This window comes from Monopterus albus, unplaced genomic scaffold (genome assembly GCF_001952655.1).
Source record: "Monopterus albus unplaced genomic scaffold, M_albus_1.0 scaffold13.1, whole genome shotgun sequence".
In the NCBI taxonomy this organism is placed as follows: domain Eukaryota; kingdom Metazoa; phylum Chordata; class Actinopteri; order Synbranchiformes; family Synbranchidae; genus Monopterus; species Monopterus albus.
In genome coordinates, this window is record NW_018127893.1 from 3,629,320 (window position 1) to 3,647,058 (window position 17,739).

The 17,739-nt window shown below is 41.0% G+C and overlaps 3 protein-coding genes across 5 annotated transcripts in view; 2 read left to right on the forward strand and 1 right to left on the reverse strand.

Moving 5' to 3' along the window:
- Positions 1-5,463, reverse strand: part of fancm (FA complementation group M) — a 33,034-nt gene extending 27,571 nt beyond the window's left edge. Inside the window, 4 exon segments of the mRNA XM_020590968.1 lie at positions 3,879-4,037; positions 4,136-4,213; positions 4,404-4,576; positions 4,662-5,463. Coding sequence (XP_020446624.1) covers positions 3,879-4,037; positions 4,136-4,213; positions 4,404-4,576; positions 4,662-5,145 — 894 coding nt within the window. The 5' untranslated portion in view covers positions 5,146-5,463.
- Positions 5,464-5,624: 161 nt separating this feature from the next.
- Positions 5,625-7,967, forward strand: iqcc (IQ motif containing C). Its single transcript, XM_020590905.1, has 5 exons — positions 5,625-5,746; positions 5,931-6,074; positions 6,152-6,515; positions 6,971-7,092; positions 7,863-7,967. The coding sequence occupies exons 1-5, from the start codon at positions 5,705-5,707 to the stop codon at positions 7,896-7,898; spliced, it is 708 nt and encodes a 235-aa protein (XP_020446561.1). The 5' UTR covers positions 5,625-5,704; the 3' UTR covers positions 7,899-7,967.
- A 1,375-nt stretch (positions 7,968-9,342) lies between these two features.
- dcdc2b (doublecortin domain containing 2B) lies at positions 9,343-17,651 on the forward strand. 3 transcript variants are annotated; one of them, XM_020590744.1, is made up of 13 exons: positions 9,343-9,460; positions 9,674-9,959; positions 10,136-10,187; positions 11,616-11,686; positions 14,099-14,230; positions 14,309-14,443; positions 14,599-14,638; positions 14,813-14,878; positions 15,047-15,188; positions 15,968-16,104; positions 16,242-16,310; positions 16,865-16,942; positions 17,472-17,651. In XM_020590744.1, exons 2-13 carry the CDS (start codon positions 9,676-9,678, stop codon positions 17,526-17,528), a joined length of 1,263 nt encoding a protein of 420 aa, XP_020446400.1. In that variant the 5' UTR covers positions 9,343-9,460; positions 9,674-9,675; the 3' UTR covers positions 17,529-17,651. The 3 variants fall into 3 exon arrangements, with proteins under 3 accessions (XP_020446400.1, XP_020446398.1, XP_020446399.1); XM_020590742.1 differs by lacking the exon at positions 17,472-17,651 and having other exon boundaries at positions 16,865-17,156; XM_020590743.1 differs by lacking the exon at positions 17,472-17,651 and having other exon boundaries at positions 15,995-16,104; positions 16,865-17,156.
- The last annotated feature ends 88 nt before the right edge of the window (positions 17,652-17,739 follow it).

The window sequence follows — 17,739 nt, forward strand, 5'->3', positions numbered from 1 at the left end:
AAAGAGAAGGTAACTATACCCCAGTCTGCGTAAGAGCAAAGAGAAAAGCTTAGTTAGCGATAACCTAGTTTAATGTAGAAAACTGTCTGCACCAAAGACTGGACCTTAAAATGAAGACCTTGAATAACAAGCCAATCCAGAGTAGTAAAGAGTACAAAAAAGTGAGAGTGGCGCCCTGGTTTTAGATCAGGTTTCATTGCCTTGCATGTTGTCAGCAAGCAGACTTGAAACTTCAGGTCACACACCTGAGCAGCATTACAGTACACAGACACATCACACAATGATATCCTTTATGCAACTTATTTCATCATCAATTTGCGTACATCAGTGTGTAAATATTTAGTAGATAACTGATAAATTTAAACACGATCAAGGTCACAGAAATGCACCAGTAGCGCCGACATCACATCACCTCCCTTGGTAAACTTATGTCCAAATAAAGCTACCGTATGTAAATCTGTGGGAAAACTCTCCCATTCAGAGCTTCAAGTGCTCCCACAAGGCCACAACACTGTTATGTCTTCAGTGCTTTTAATTGCAGCTAGCAGAGGTGGGATGCATTTTCCACACAGACCACACTTAGCTTCCCATTAGTCAGAACATTTGCTGGTATTCTCCAGAAAATGGTGCAGAATATTCCAGAAAGGCTGTTTCATAAGGAGACTTGATTTAACAGAATCTTCAAAAGGTGTTTGGGTTCTAATTCTATCCTCTCGCCTTCTGTACTGTTTCAGTGTGGAGAGCTGCTCTATGAGAAACGCCACTACGAAAAGGGCCACTGGGCTTGTATCACAATGCATAAGGATACTTATGAGCAGAGCATCTGCTATGGTTTTATGAGGATAATGAAATACATCTGCCAACATAACTCTTCAGGTGAGTTCAAAAGCAAGGAACCATTTCACTCACGCAATCAAAGTCTAACCTTTTGAACCTCAGCCTCACCTTCCATTTCATTTACTGGCTATTATCTCCAAAACAATGATTTTTCCAGCGAGCCCAATAAGTAATAATGATGATAATTTTCTTCCAATAGGTGACTATTTGGGCATGACGCTTCCTATTGTGACGGTGGTGCACACAGACGAGAACCGTTCTGTGATCTCCCATGATGTCACGGTGGCTTACTACCTTCCCGCTGAGCATCAGGCCCAGCCTCCACAACCTTATGACGACGACATTGTTATAGAGATCTGGCCTGCCACTACTGTATACATACGGTGAGCAGAGAAAAACAATGAAATGACTCCTTCTGCTATTCTAATTTAACTCAATTCCTCTCTACTTTTTTCCCAGCTTGGCATAAAAATCTGATGTGTTGAACTAAAACACTGTTTCCTCCCTTTTCCTTCCAGGGCCTTCATCGGTCCCACCAATGAAGTTATCATCATTAACCAGATCAATGCCATGGCAGAGCTGCTAGACTCTCCTGGCGTGTGCGTCAGCGACTCGTTCATCGTGGCTGGCTACACCAACCCTGCTCACAGCAACCGTCAGAATGAGATCTGGTTTCTCGAGCGACACTGAGGGATGAGAGCGCTACGCAGCGGCACCCTATCTGTGACCTTTGAGCCTCATAAAGTTAACACCACCCCAGCTGAGCCACAACATCCTCTTTAGTCACCACCACCAGCCAGGCACACTCCACAGCAGTTGGTTTAAATACTCAGCCCTTACTCAACCCTCAGAGAATTTCCCTTTGTGTTCCGTTTAGGCAGATTCTTATTTAACCCATAAGAACTGAACTAAACCGCTCTCGTCTCGTGGACACAAAGCAGATGCTAAGTTGAGCTGTGGTGTTCATCTCCTGCTCTTTCACTGAAATAGCTCAAACTTTTCCTAATGACAGTGCCCTCTTGTGCACCGCTCTGCGAACACGGTGACCTTTGAGTGCTGTGGCAAACACGCAAAAGTCTTTTCAACAGTGAATGTGCAGCCTTATCGTGCTCTCTTTCAGCTTGTTGCACTGCTAGAATGTCTTGTCGTGTGGGGTAAAGGTCAGTGAACAACAACAACAACAAAAAACAAACAGTTTTTCTGTCTTTCTCTAGCTTGCTGAGGTGATTGCAGCTGTCACTGTTGATTTGCAGTTTCTTTATATCTGTACTTCACAATTCACCACAGGTTACAAGTCTATGTGATGCCAGGCCCACTGTTTATGTTTTTTTTTAACAGAAAGTGCGGTATTTGCCAGATAAACCATCAACAAACCAGCTATTACAGCTCCTGATCTGCACCACACAACACAACACGATAAAAATCCGGACCAGAGCCATAAATAAGCTCAGCACAATATGTGACACTACTAACCTTCAAAAACAAGCACATATGAGGAGAACTTCATCATGTGTTTGCTCATGAATGTACAGCTTCAGAGAAAGGGTGAAAACAAATGCTGCACTTCTACAAACCAAGCACTGAAAAACTCACTGATTTGCTCTTACTGCTGAATGACAATCATAGGGTGTTATATAACATGTAGCCTACAGTATGTCTTTTTTGCTTAAGACTTTGGTGCAAATCAACGCACTGCTCAAATCTGTCTTGTTCACACACAGGAATAATGTAACGCTTTTCATACTCTTGCTTCTCTGTGCTAGTGAGTATGCATATACCTCAGTATTGCAAATACTGCTGCTGAGTAGAAACAACATAACCAAGGCACAGGTTATATGTCGCATGTGATTGCACTCCTTTTTTCTTTTAATAGACAGCCGATAGAGTCTGTTTCAGCTAAAATAGCTTTTTAATGTTCTATGACTATAAGAAGAGTCTGAAAAGTCAGAATGAAAGAAGAAAGGCCCATCGACAGGCAGTTTTAAAATAAAACGTACCAATGCAATGCAACAAAAACAGTGTCAAGTTAGCTACACTTAAATGTAATGCAAGAACATTCCGCTGCTCAGGTGCCAGTAGAAAAAAACAACTGGAAGCGAATTAGCCAAATGAGTACTGTGTGAGGATTTTACCAAGACAGATGCATCACATGAAGCACTTAGGCAGGTAGTTCTTCAGGTCTATTAAATATGTATAAAATGAAATGTTAAATTCAGCTCAAAACTCAAAACTGACCATTAAGCAGGTTAGCACAGGATTAAGAAGGTTGCTCTATCTTAAAGCCGATCTGGTTGACACGAAGACATCCAAATCCAAAGAATTTATGTTTCATTTACTGGTCATATTGTCAATATGATACTCTGACAACTGCATAGACAAGATATGTATGTGTAGGTTGGTTTTCCTTCTATGACCTTGATTATATAGGAACATCAAATGTGAGTATTGTAATTTCTTTTCCTTTCTTTGAGCTTTGCAAAAGTGTGCTGTAATGTGAAAATTCAAATGCAACAGTGAGAGCTACTGTGGTTTTCTTTGTTCAATAAACGTGTGCTTCTCTCCTGTCTATTGAGATTTACAGTAATGAGTTTCATTGGCAACATATATTGCACACAGTCCATTTAATGTTAACCAACCCAGTAAGAACCTCACAAAAAGGGGCAAGACCTGATGTTGTGAAAAGACTTACAGCTGAGGATTTTTACAGAAATAAGCAAACCATAACCACAAGGTGGCAAGAAAGCACCAGAAAAAAAACTAATGGCACACACTGCACAGAATGATAAAGCCAACATCACTATTCAGTGTCAAGCTTAATTAAAATCTTTATTATAGCCAGGTCTGAAGTTTGTCTGCTGGTGTGTTTATGTATTTATCACTGACATGAATCAGTGATATGAAGGGCAACAAAGACTGACTTAAATATGGTTTTGCACATCCCCTAAGCTCTGATTTTAAATCATTCATTTATTTGTTCAAAATAAATATATGAAAACCAGTACAGACAAGGGGTTTTATGATGCGTCACTGCATGATCCTACCTGCAGGTAGCGTGCCTGGTAAGCAGAAAGGGCCTCTCCCAGAGGAACCACCACTTTCTCCACGCTGCGCTGATGAGAATGGGCCTGGATATCTGGGCTTTCTTCTGAACGCAGTTCAATATGGGCAATGAGCAAATTAGAGATCACCGACTGCACCGACTGCAACATGAGGGGTTAAATGAAGTTAGTTGAATAGTTAAATGAAGAACTTATTTTTAAGTCAAATTAGTTCAAAAAGACTAAAAGGTTGATTCCACCTTTGTATCTCCCCCTGGAGTGGCACTGAGAGCCAGGATGCGGAACTGCAAAGTCTGGCTGACAAGTTGCCTGATCACCTGTATTACAGGTGGAAAAGCAAGGGAAGGATATGATATGTTAAATGTGCTAATTACATGGTTATAAAGAGGAGGGAGCAAAAACTGAACCTAGTAGTAAGAGCTTGCTCTAGTAAGAACCAACTCTAGTCTACAGTATATAAGTGAGCTCCATAGCACTGCTGTAATCATCAGTGAAAGGTTTCCGTACCTGACAGTAGGCATGGTTGCCCAGCGCCTTATGGGCTTCATCAATCACCACACACTTGACCTGCTGAGCCGGACAGGTGTCTCTAGACAAATCGTTCACCATGACCTGAGGGGTGAGGAAGAAGACGCGCTTGGACCTCCACAACTCCTGTCTCTGCTTTGCTGCTGTGCTACCTGTAGAGCGGCAGATGCAGTCTAGGAAATTGCTAAAACAGGACAGATGAGTGGCATGACCTTTGTGTCATATATTTGTTTGTACCTGTCAACTCAGCCATGTGTGCCTGTGGGATCCCCATGACCTTATAACAGGCTTCAATCTGCTGTGCAACCAGGGGTTTGGTGGGAGCCATAAATACAATCTTCCCTGATGGATACCAACGGTAGAAGTTGTACATAACTACAGAGGCTATAAATGTCTTTCCCAGACCAGTGGGCAGACACACCAGTGTGTTCTGAAACAGGGCAGCCTCTGATATCTTTAACTGGTACCCCCTGATGGGGTAGTTGGTGGGGTAGATCCATACCTTAGCTGAGGAGCTGTCAAAGCCAGGGAAGTCTGGATATGTCTGTCCACCTGACTGGGTGGTAGTTATGGCACTGCTCTCTGTTCCTACAGGGATGTCGTCTTGAAAAAAGTTAGCATTACCAAGTTGCAGGCTCTCTTCAGCTTCATGAACAGCGATCACCATCAGATCATCGTCGTCCTCTTCATCTTCATAAGCAGGTATGGAGTTCTTTGTCATCACCGGGGTTTCTGATGTGTACGTGGACCCCTGGCCTAGTGCAGTCCACAGTGGATTACGAAGTGTATTTGTAGTGACTACCTGAGCAGGTTTGCTTGGGGTTGTTTTGAGCCGTCCAGCGGCTTTCTTGGCATTTTTTTTCGGCTGAACAACTTTGTTTTGGGAAACAGAGGCACCCCATGTCTGGAACAAAGTCCTCTGATTTGAACCACTACTCATTGTTATAAGCTGTGGCAAAAAGCTTGAGGAAACGTGCAATGTGACGAGTAGCCTCGTTGCTAACTGAACAAAACAAAGGGCCACTTCCGTTTACGTGTTTCCAAAATATAACGCCAAATAAATAACGACTGTTTTACTTCTGGAGTTTTGGGTCATTTGAATACAGTTTAGGTCATAATATTTTAAGTGCGTTGTGTTCACGACAACATATTGAACTAAAAACATAACAGGTATAAGTATGCGGCTAGAGTTCACAAGGAAGAGCTTTTAATTTTTGAGCTTGACACCGGAACAAGTTTATTTCCCGCTTTTGTGGTAGTGCTGCCGTGTTACCATAGCAATGGATAGAATCCGATGGGAGGAGAAATTCACCTATTTTCAGGTAATAACTTTATCTTATTAGTCTGATTTCAAGTCTTACAGTGTCGAGTGTCGCGTTAATTTTCAGTCAAATGTATTTTGCTAATTCGGATGTCTAGCTATACCTTCTCTGACTCTGGGAAACGGCTTCAAATATTAGCAGTGAAGTAACAAATGATAACGCTGCTACCACCTCTCTTCTGTAGGCATTTGCACGTGGATACTTGGTGAGAAACGAAGTCCGTCGCGCAAGACAAGATTTTGAAGACATCGTTCAAGAAATTGATGGGGGCTTGTCCCATTTACAGTGGAGGGAGGCTGTCATATCTATCCCCCACTTCACAGACAGTGTAAGTAACTGTGAGTGTTATGAGAGTTTAACCCGTTTTAAGATACGTTCCTCATGTCTTTGCTCGTGTATTATCAGCACGGTCCACTTCTGGGAACCAGCAATCCATCAGATCCAGGACTGGATGTCGGTGACAGCACCCAGAGCCCAGCAGCAGCACCACCAGCAGCAGCAGCACCACCCTTATCACAGGAGACAGAAAGACATGTGCTGCTGGAGAAGATAGAAGCTGAGAGAGATGATTCACAAACCAAAGGCCAAGCCTGTCCTTCCAGGGATTGTTTTCCCAGTAGCTATGTTGGAGGAGATGGGGAGGGTCAGATACAGAAGGGTTTTAGGAATGAGGAGGGAGAAACAGATGGAGGGATGACAGGGAGCACAACCTCCACCAGCATCTGGAGCAGTTTGGACCTGGACATGAGCTATGGTCACTCTCACAAAGGTGAGATTGTGCAGAAACTACTGGCGATCCCTGCTGTTGTGCAATCCCTTGGCTCTTTTGGCATATCTGACATTATTCATTTATTTTCGCAATTCATTAACCCTACAAAATATGTGAGAACGTGCCCATCCCAGTTTCCAGTTGTTGCAGCACTAATCTTATTTAAGTCCTGCGGATAATATCCATCATAAAAGACATTTTGCTTAGTATGAAATATGTGTGCCAGTTACCTCTGTTAAAAATTTTAAATGGCTTCAAAAAAGTTGTCCAAACAGACAAAATAGCATTGCCACCAAGTTAGAATATCTTAGCCACAGAGAGGGGTTTCACACATTTGTGGGAAGAGGGAAAAGATTTTGGCCATCAGTAGTAATTTTATGACGTATGTACATAGGTGGCAAACAGATTTGTCTCCTGCAGTGAAAAGAATTTTGAATTTACCATCCCTCCTTAAGGTTCCCATCAGTACTGCTTGGCTCAGGAGGTGCCCCGTACTCCAGAGGCCCTGCGCCTCCACAGAAACACCCTGACCATGGAGCTGCTCTGGCTCCAACAGGCCATTGACAGCAGGAAAAAGGTAAGATGGAGAAAAGGACAGATATAGTGTACATTTATTCAACAATGGAAAGAAAATTGCTTCTGCTGCAAGACAAAATGTAATTAGTGACCTCAGAAATGAGTCAATACATTATATCCCAGGTGAAGCATTTCTCACAAAAAATACCTGCACTTTAAGTACCAGGACCATAATAATGACCATATAGTAAGTTTGCAGCAAGTATCAGAGCCAGACTTACTTACTGACACATCCAGAAAGCCTGTAAAGCAGGACCTTATAATTACAAACATGAATTAGAAGCTACACGTCAGTCCGATTTTTCTAGTCTGATTTATGTAAAAGGTGCATAAATCTCTAAGGCTGTTTCTTCTCATGCCTGCACACTTTTGCACTCATACATTGTACTGATCAAATTAACCAAAGGAATGTTGTCATGAATCCTGTATCGCTACTTCCATGAAATACTCTGCAACCTCAGAGGGCGCCAGGATGCTAAAATGTGGAGTAATATGCAAAGACAACAGTTAATGTAAACCAAAGACATCAGGATTTACTTACTGGCATTTGGATTTCAAATGCAGTTGTGCACAGGAAATGTTAATTGACAACAACAGCATGAAAAGAATCATGCCAAAACATTTACATAGGTTATAATTTCAACTATATAATCCCAGTTTTTTTTAATAAATCTGAGTGTGTGCTTGACTAACCATCTGACTATAGGGTATAACTTTGCAACAGAAAATGTGCGTTTAGTGATTGTTTGTCCTTTTTCTTCATCTCTACAGTACCTGTCTCTGAAGGATAGGCTGACCATATCCTGACAGCAACAAGGCAATATGAACAGGACTAGTATTTTATGAGTGAAGTAAAGAAATAGTGTTTATTTTGTCTTTGAGAAAAAAAATGTACATTACATATCTTATTTGTTAGTGTGAAAACTGAATAAATTTTATTTTTATAAAAAAAATTCTGCTGTTGTCATCACTGCAGTGGTTTCACTGATTATTGTCCTCCTAGCATAAATGGTGTTAACTATTGTGTGGGACAAAGGTCTACTGAAATGAATTTAGGGGAGGATCCTTGGCTCTAAATAAGCTTGTGTCTCAAGAATTTGCCATTTGGAACTCAATGAACAAGTTCTCACAAATATTCACATAACTTCACATAATGACTTATGATATAAAGAGCCTTTAAGGGCTAATGTGTAAAATTTCCATTGCTCTTAAATATTAGTTATCTTTTAAAAAGAGTCACTTTTTTTTTCCTCATTAACAAAACAGTACCGAACATGGGAGACAAGACAACAGTTACATGACATTGCAACAGGATATAAAGTGTTTAACGAAGTTGTAGTGTGTGAAGTGTGGGTATTTCCAACTTATGCAGTCTATGAGATGCAAGAAAGGGAAAAGGAGGGGAAGTAAATTAAAAAAAAATTACCAATAATAATGATGATAACAGTACTAATAAAATCAGCTTGTTACATTTCTAGAGGTTGGTGGGAATGTGCATGGCCTCAGCCCCAAGTTGAAATGTGTTAAAAATTGTTAAACCCAAGATGGTGGCGAGTTTCTCTGTCACTGCTATCCAGAGAGAATAAACTGGTTGGCAGGTCCAAGTAGCATGAAAGTAACTGTTGGTGCAATCTAGAGTGCATTGTGAGCAGATGTCTATGTCGGTAAAACCCATTTTGAACATTTTACTTTGTGTAATATGGGTCCTATAGATGGTCTTGTATTGTATAAGTTGTAAGTTTACATTGCTGGTCATAGAAAAGATGTTATTGCAAATTTCTGTCCAGACATCGGAGTTGAGGGGGAGAGTTAAATCATTTTCCCATTTGAGTTTTGGTATTATTATTGTTGAATCTATATTTGATATGAGTTTATATAGCTTGGATATTATTTTCTTGGAGGATGTAATTTTCATAATTTCTTCAGTTCTTCAAAAAGAGTCACTTTTGAAGCATTTCAGTAGTGGTTCTGTCACCTGTTGGCTCTTGCATTAGCTTTCCACTACTAATATGCATGATTCATATGGCAAATTATTTTTTGGAAAATACAGACAGCTGGGTGGAGAGGCTATCTTATTGATTCAGCTTACAACACAGTGACCCACCCATTCTCCTCTCCTCTGTCTGCCCCTTTTGTTATGGTTGCTGCCGATAGTTTGGCCGACAAAGCCAGTCATTGCTGGCCACGCTGCCATAGCAACCAGGAAATACTCACCGCTGTCAGTAGTGTAGTATGTGTGTGTGTTGTGGAGATAGAGACAAGCAGAATGTGGTGAGTGGAAGTCCAGACAGACCACAGCAACAGAAAGGACTGATTTTCAACTTTGCCTTCAATTCTGCGATTTCTGTCCTTCACCCTCCACCAGGCTTGTGAGTGACTGAACAGTGTCTGTGGATCAAAGATCGTGGAATATGTTTGTATTTATGTGTGGCTGTTGAACAAATGTGATCCAAAGACTGTGCTACTGCTGCTCTAGGTTTAGTGAGTGAAATTATATGTGAGGAGAGAGTTACAGTATGCGTTGTGCGTATATGTGAACTCAAAAAACACTTTAACAGCGTATTTAAATTTGTATGGCTCAGAGATGGCTGCCGGCACTGCAGCTGTTACTCTCCTGCCTCCAGTGAAGAGCGTGGTGGTGTATAGGAATGGAGACCCCTTCTACAGCGGACGGAGGTTTGTGATCAACCAGCGACAGGTGGCCACTATGGAGGCCTTTCTGAATGAAGTGACCCAGAGCATCGGCGCTCCACTTGCTGTCAGGACCCTGTACACCCCGAGGCAGGGCCACAGGGTCACTGACCTCCAGGACCTTCAGACAGGAGCCCAATATGTTGCTGCTGGCTTTGAAAGATTCAAGAAACTGGAGTGAGTACAAAAGCCATTTACTGTGCTGATACTGGGGAAGGTTTTGGTGTCCAGTATTTTTAATACAAGGATTTATTTCACTAAAATGAAAATTAAAGCTAATTAGTTTAATTTAAGTTTTGGTGTTAGGACAGCTGCAAGTTTTTGTTTATCATATCTGTTGTTTTCTTGTACAGTTACCTGAACCCAGGAGTTAAAAAGCGGCCTGCTGCCCGTGAAGAAACACAGGTAGAGTTTTATTTTAGGGCAGCAGCATAATCCATCATTCATTAATCCCTCAGGCAGCACTGTGCTCATATCAAGTCGAACCATTTGAGGTCCTGCTGAGTCATATATGAAAATGAGTACAGGATTTTCCATTACCAAGCCAAGCTCATATTTGTCTCTAAATGTGACAACACATTGGTATGTTAGTTAGATTAGATACACTTTGTGTGTGTGTGTGTGTGCGCGCATGGATCGCCCTTTGCGCATATGTCCCATTGATGTTACTGGTTGTCATATACGTTGCTGTAAATAATTAGCTAATGACTCTAATGACTGTGCTGTCCATCAACCTTGGGGCTTGTGGGGCATCCTTTCAAGCCTGTATGTGACATTATACTCAGTTTATTTAGATCAGAAATTCCCAAAGTCAATCAAAGGTTGGGATAATTTTCATCAGGAAGATTCTCTGAATGAATTAGAACTCAACTGTTTTCTCTTAACTGGTAACTTTTTCTGTCAATTCAAAGGAAGGCAGGACATGGTGACAAGGGTGATAGTATTACACAGGTAGAAGCTTCCTTAGCATATACAGAGTTACACATAAGTATACACACAGAGCCATTCATGGTGGCAAGTACTTGCTTTGTATTATGACCAGCTGGCAAGCATGACAGCTTGGTTTTTTAGTCATAGAGTGTGCTGTTAGTCTGAAGCATCAGTGTTGCATTTCTATTAAAAAAAACAGTGGAGAGTAATTGGAGTGCCTTGGGTGTTTGCCATTTGGAAAAGCAGATTTTCTTAGCTTGGGTCTTGATTTTTAAAGAATTACAAACCTGTGTTTTGGTTGTTGTGGAGCAACGCAGGAAGTGTGTCTTTGTGCGAGTGTGTCTGATTCCACTGGTGACACAAAGAGTTTTGCTTCCACACAGTGTTATCAGGGCTTTGTGCGTGTCTGGGCAGGCCTCAGGCCCATAATCACTGCTCCACACCTCCTTTTCTGCTCAGAGATACTGTAAATGCATTAAATGCCTGCCACTTCAAAGTAAAAGAATAAGGCAAGATTTTCAAGGTCTGGCTTTGTTTTGAGCTGATTTAATCCAGCTATGTTATCAGAAGCAGACACGGATAAAGGCTCCAGATTTCATCGATATGGGATGACATTGGTAGCAGCTTTGAGAAGAGCCCTCATAGTCAGACACGACATGTCAATGGGCCATCAGTGAAGCCTTGAAGTGATGTTTGTTTCCATGGCTGCAGCACTTCAGCTGACATGAGAAGCATAGTTAGTTAGCCTGTCAATACACTTCTGGGATAGGTGAATTTGCTGCAATGGACATAGAGTGTAACTGTTGTGCAGGATGTGAATAATGTAAATCTGATGAGAGAATTTTCATAATTTGTTGATGTTCTGCTGTACCGTGCTTATTATTTTCTAAATGTCACCTCCAGGCAAAAGTAAACCAGAGGCCAAATGTCTCAGCCAAATGGAGGAGGTTTATACCTGTTCCTTGCATTATACAGTGAGTTTGACACACTAAATGCAAACACACACATCCGTAGCACATTTAGATAGTATTTATCCTGTCAAGGATAGGCTCACATTTTACTATTCTGTCTTAAAACAACATCTACATGACCATATGTACAGTGCCTTGCGAAAGTATTTGGCCCCCTTGAACTTTGCGACCTTTTGCCACATTTCAGGCTTCAAACATAAAGATATAAAACTGTAATTTTTTGTGAAGAATCAACAACAAGTGGGACACAATCATGAAGTGGAACGAAATTTATTGGATATTTCAAACGTTTTTAACAAATAAAAAACTGAAAAATTGGGCGTGAAAAATTATTCAGCCCCTTTACTTTCAGTGCAGCAAACTCTCTCCAGAAGTTCAGTGAGGATATCTGAATGATCCAATGTTGACCTAAATAACTAATGATGATAAATAGAATCCACCTGTGTGTAATCAAATCTCCGTATAAATGCACCTGCACTGTGATAGTCTCAGAGGTCCGTTTAAAGCACAGAGAGCATCATGAAGAACAAGGAACACACCAGGCAGGTCCAAGATACTGTTGTGGAGAAGTTTAAAGCCGGATTTGGATACAAAAAGATTTCCCAAGCTTTAAACATCCCAAGGAGCACTGTGCAAGCGATAATATTGAAATGGAAGGAGTATCAGACCACTGCAAATCTACCAAGACCTGACCGTCCCTCTAAACTTTCAGCTCATACAAGGAGAAGACTGATCAGAGAGGCAGCCAAGAGGCCCATGATCACTCTGAATGAACTGCAGAGATCTACAGCTGAGGTGGGAGACTCTGTCCATAGGACAACAATCAGTCGTATACTGCACAAATCTGGCCTTTATGGAAGAGTGGCAAGAAGAAAGCCATTTCTTAAAGATATCCATAAAAAGTGTCATTTAAAGTTTGCCACAAGCCACCTGGGAGACACACCAAACATGTGGAAGAAGGTGCTCTGGTCAGATGAAACCAAAATCGAACTTTTTGGCAACAATGCAAAACGTTATGTTTGGCGTAAAAGCAACACAGCTCATCACCCTGAACACACCATCCCCACTGTCAAACATGGTGGTGGCAGCATCATGGTTTGGGCCTGCTTTTCTTCAGCAGGGACAGGGAAGATGGTTAAAATTGATGGGAAGATGGATGGAGCCAAATACAGGACCATTCTGGAAGGAAACCTGATGGAGTCTGCAAAAGACCTGAGACTGGGACGGAGATTTGTCTTCCAACAAGACAATGATCCAAAACATAAAGCAAAATCTACAATGGAATGGTTCACAAATAAACATATCCAGGTGTTAGAATGGCCAAGTCAAAGTCCAGACCTGAATCCAATCGAGAATCTGTGGAAAGAACTGAAAACTGCTGTTCACAAACGCTCTCCATCCAACCTCACTGAGCTCGAGCTGTTTTGCAAGGAGGAATGGGCAAAAATTTCAGTCTCTCGATGTGCAAAACTGATAGACATACCCCAAGCGACTTACAGCTGTAATCGCAGCAAAAGGTGGCGCTACAAAGTATTAACTTAAGGGGGCTGAATAATTTTGCACGCCCAATTTTTCAGTTTTTTATTTGTTAAAAAAGTTTGAAATATCCAATAAATTTCGTTCCACTTCATGATTGTGTCCCACTTGTTGTTGATTCTTCACAAAAAATTACAGTTTTATATCTTTATGTTTGAGGCCTGAAATGTGGCAAAAGGTCGCAAAGTTCAAGGGGGCTGAATACTTTCGCAAGGCACTATATGTTGTAACAGTTAATATGATGTGACAAGATGTTTCTGCAAATTTCAGTCAAAGCTAATATGAGGCGTCAGCAGTCAGACCCAATCAAATACATAAATATCCCAAGTATGAATGGCTTGCAAATGTGGTACAGATATCCATCATAACCAGAGGATGAACCCTGTTAGCTTCCTGTGGTGCCACCAGCAGATCAAGGTTTTCACTTATCCTGCAAAAATATTTCAATAGCTACAATATGTAATAGCATAAAACACACATGGACTCAAATTGATGCCTTTGTTGATCCCTTAAATTTAGCACTACTATGATGATTTGTGGTTTTGAGTGATTTCCAATTACTGGACATGTTGCAGTGCAATCTCATACACACCTTCACATTCCCCTTAGGATAAATTGTTATTAAATTTTGACACTGTCCAATACTTTGGTTTATGACCAAAAACTTATAAAACATTCCCATTCTCCTCAGGTGTTTTGTGCTATTTAGAAATCGGTAGATTCCCTCTTGATTTGTCTAAATGCTAAAGTCTTTCAGCTTTGGCTGAACATTTGCATGTAGAATTAGACTTTTGCTCCCTACTTGTCATGCTGGGAATGTAGCCCAAGTGTTGATTAAGAAATAGTTTTTAAAATGTCTCCTTTAATGTTTATGTTCAGCGTTTTTCGTAATGGAGATCTACTATGTCCACCATTCCGATTCATCATTCCTCGGAGCATGCAGCAGGACCTGGAGCAGATCCTGAGTCTGGTCACTGAGAAGGTCAGCTTACGAAGCGGAGCTGTGCGCAGGTCAGTGACACACATCTACTATACTCTCTGCAGAATACTAATAAAGAGAAAAATGCAGTAACCTCTGTGCTTTATCAGGTTGTGCTCTCTGGAAGGAGTAACTGTGTCCTCAGCTGGGGAGCTGGAGAACGGACACTGCTATGTTGCTGTGGGAACAGAGAGGTTCAAGAAACTTCCATATGTGGAGTTGTTGGTTTCAAAAGCTACTGAAAGGTATTGTTATGCACAGTCCTCTGTGAGTGATTGTAAAAATGTGTTTTTTTGTGCATCTGTGCTAAATATTCTGCTTTATAAAATAAATGACTGTCAGATGAGAATTCTGTCCACATGTTCTTCATATTACAATGATATTTCTTTGTTTTTTTTAGGTATTACCCAGGAAAGAGGAGACTGTTGAGGAGAACTGAGGTACCTTCAGTTAATACTATGGTTCACCCACCTGATTTTCATGTCTTAAAATACAGTTTTAGCATTGTAATATGGCAGCCTACAGTTTTTGTGCAATGTGTTTCATCTGAATGACAGCTGTCAGAAGATAATTAACTGAAAAACAAAAGGGTGTCTTTTGTGTGTTTCCCCCAGAACAGGAAAGCAGGAAGCGGTCCACAAGACCAGTACAGCGACTCAGCTCTCCTCAATTCCTCAGAGGTATAAAAAAAAAAGTTCTCCACTGTGTTGTTTTCACATTACAGGAGCTATATTGGTACTGTTAGTTTGTTTGGCGTCTACTGACACAGATTCAGTACAACAGCGACACAAACAGTGCAGAAGGCTTTTCCCCGTTTGTAATACTCTGTTATATCTTGTGAATTTCAGTCAGATGGTCGAAGGGTGAAGTCGACAGGAGATGAAGCTGAATCCTCACAAGCCACAAACCAGAGGAGCAGGAGAGAGGGAGCAGATGAGATGGCGGTGTTCTTTGCCAGGCCCATCATGATCCGCAAAAACAGAGGATCTGGTTAGGAGCTCCATCAAATCTGCCTTTATATCAGTGGCGGGCCGTCAGGGCCAGCAAGGCCTTCTCTGCTGGCCTAAACACTATTAGAAGCACCGACCTACATTTACAACCGACATTCTAATATTTGTTCCATGAATTTGTATTAATTTATTCCCAACAGTCTGTTCTCTTCATTTCGTAGTATTTCTCTTGGCTGCACCGCTTCCAGTACATGTATGTGGATGCTAGATTTTTTTGTCCAATCAGATTTCAGCCTCTATGTGTTGCCATGTCAATCTAATCTGCCCAGGGCCTTCAGAATCAGAAGTGCTGGCCCATGTAACTTAAACTATACTAGCAATGGGACTGTTTCTTTAACCAATCAGATTTCAAATTCGCCTCACAGGGCCAGCTGGCCCACAATGATGTCAGCATTTTTCCGTCCTCTGATTGGTTGGTCAGAGCAAAACTAGAAAAGGGCTTATGATGGAACTGAAACGCAGAGATCACAGTTGCGGTTGTAGTGTAGAGGTTTTGGAGTTGTCTTAATTGGGTTTCTTGCTTTAGTAAAAATGGTATTCACCCTCAATACGCGAAATACCTCTCTCCCTGTAATGCCACACTTTATTATATTGCATTTTTGTATAGCATTGATGGTTTCTATAATTGCGACGTACAGTGGTGGTATTAAGAGGTGAATTAAGTCGGGTAAGTCTCCACTGAAGGCCCAGGTACCAAATGCACGGCCCGCCACTGCTTTATATATATATCTGATTAAAAATCTAACATCAGTAAAGCAGCAGCTTTTTGGTTTCTGTTTCTTACAGTGCAGCCTAGCATTTTTAAAAGAACAACACGGAAGAGGCGAGAAGAGATGCGGGGTGCTGAAGAGGTCGAGGAGGATGAAAATACCGTTACAGAGCTTCCTGTTGATCAGGTTACCCTCGTAGTCTTCTCTGTGTCTCTTCAGTCTAATGACAGCATGGTGCAATTTCTAATGGTAAAATATCACTGAATAATGTGAAAACATGTGCTTAAAGCATCTAAAAGCTGACTCTCATTTTCCATGTAAAGAGAGTAGCAGAAATAGTGGAGGATGAGGAGCTGAACAACACTGATGATGCTCTGCACAGTACACAGCAGGTAGGCAGGATTCAACCAATTATTTTATATAATGTGGCTGTCTGAGTCTTATCTTAATGAAGAAATGAGTCATCCTTCACATTCGAGCATTCTCACATACAGTATAGGGCATTTCCTACATAATGAACAGACATTAATGGCATAATTTAGAAAGGTATCAATTCCAAAAAGATGGATCCTTATGTATTTATGCGTATTAGCGGGACAGTCAAAATGCGTGACTGTGTTAATTTTGTCTGAAAACTCCTGTCTGGTCTTCTTTCATTTCCATATAAAGGGCCATTATTTACTGACTATCACAAACACAGAAGACACTGTATTATGCATGTGAGAAAAAACATAAAATCTTATGTTTTTCCTTAAGAAACATGCACAAGTTATAGTGAATGAACAGCACAATGAGAGAGAACACCCACACAAATACAGGTACAGAATGTGTGAGTGGGTGGCTACACTTACTGTGGCTGAAACATTATACAGTACAGATGTCCTGTATAAATCTTTAGTTGATTGTTTCTGTACAGATGGGTTCAGAGCATACATTTTTGTCAAAGGTGCAGTCTTCTGAACAAGACAGTGTGAAACAGACAGAAAATCTGGCAAAGGCCGAGGACTCTGCTGCTGAAATACTGGTGGGTACAGTACACAGTACACACAACCAAATGTTTACTATATGTAGCTTAGCTCACATTCAGTACACAGACAAAAACATTTCAGCTTTAAATACAACTAATATTTTTATGGTGCTTTATAATTGATATGGGTCACATTAGTTTCATTTCATATGCAGCATTATATCTGCATTAATTTCTCTGATTGTGCTGTTGTGGAGTACTTGGCACGATTCACCTCAGTGGGGGGGGGACCTGTGCAGTGGGCCGTGAGTAAGTAAACAGCATAGCCAAAGTTAGGCAAAGAAAGCACTATGTGCATATCATTTTTGCATAAAATTAATGATTCCTAATGGTTTTCCTATGGTTTATTATTTCATAGAACCAGGGGTTTAATTTACCTTTTATATGTGCCACCCCCCCCCCCAGTCTGTACCCCAGTCTGGCCACTGCATCCACAGTTTTCTGGATCAGCTCCTGGACAGGTCCAATGAAAATGTTTGCTGATTAGCTTTTCCTTTTGCACTGTTTTAATAATTTGCACAAACAGGAGAGGCCACAGGATGCCCCATCAAATACAGAAGAGAACCATCATCTGCACCACTGATGAATTATGAGAAGAGACACTTCACCATCATAGCTGAAACCAGCCACAAGCACAGCACATAACCAAGAAAGTACTGCAATCTGACCTATGTGCTTCATTAATGTTTATATCGGTAGTACTTTAACTGTGGTAATGAGCCAAGTAACAACATAAATTTGTTCTTTTAGAAAACTGAGACACAAATGTGAACATGCAAAAAAAAAGATATTAA

Coding starts and splice junctions, on each gene's coding strand:
- dcdc2b (XM_020590742.1), top strand. CDS start 9,676: ATGGCTGCCGGCACTGCAGCTGTTACTCTCCTGCCTCCAGTGAAGAGC. Junction 14,879..15,046: donor CTCTCCTCAATTCCTCAGAG/GTATAAAAAAAA, acceptor TGTGAATTTCAG/TCAGATGGTCGAAGGGTGAA. Junction 16,311..16,864: donor CTCTGCACAGTACACAGCAG/GTAGGCAGGATT, acceptor TTTTTGTCAAAG/GTGCAGTCTTCTGAACAAGA.
- iqcc (XM_020590905.1), top strand. CDS start 5,705: ATGGATAGAATCCGATGGGAGGAGAAATTCACCTATTTTCAG. Junction 6,075..6,151: donor TCCCCCACTTCACAGACAGT/GTAAGTAACTGT, acceptor GTGTATTATCAG/CACGGTCCACTTCTGGGAAC. Junction 7,093..7,862: donor CCATTGACAGCAGGAAAAAG/GTAAGATGGAGA, acceptor TCATCTCTACAG/TACCTGTCTCTGAAGGATAG.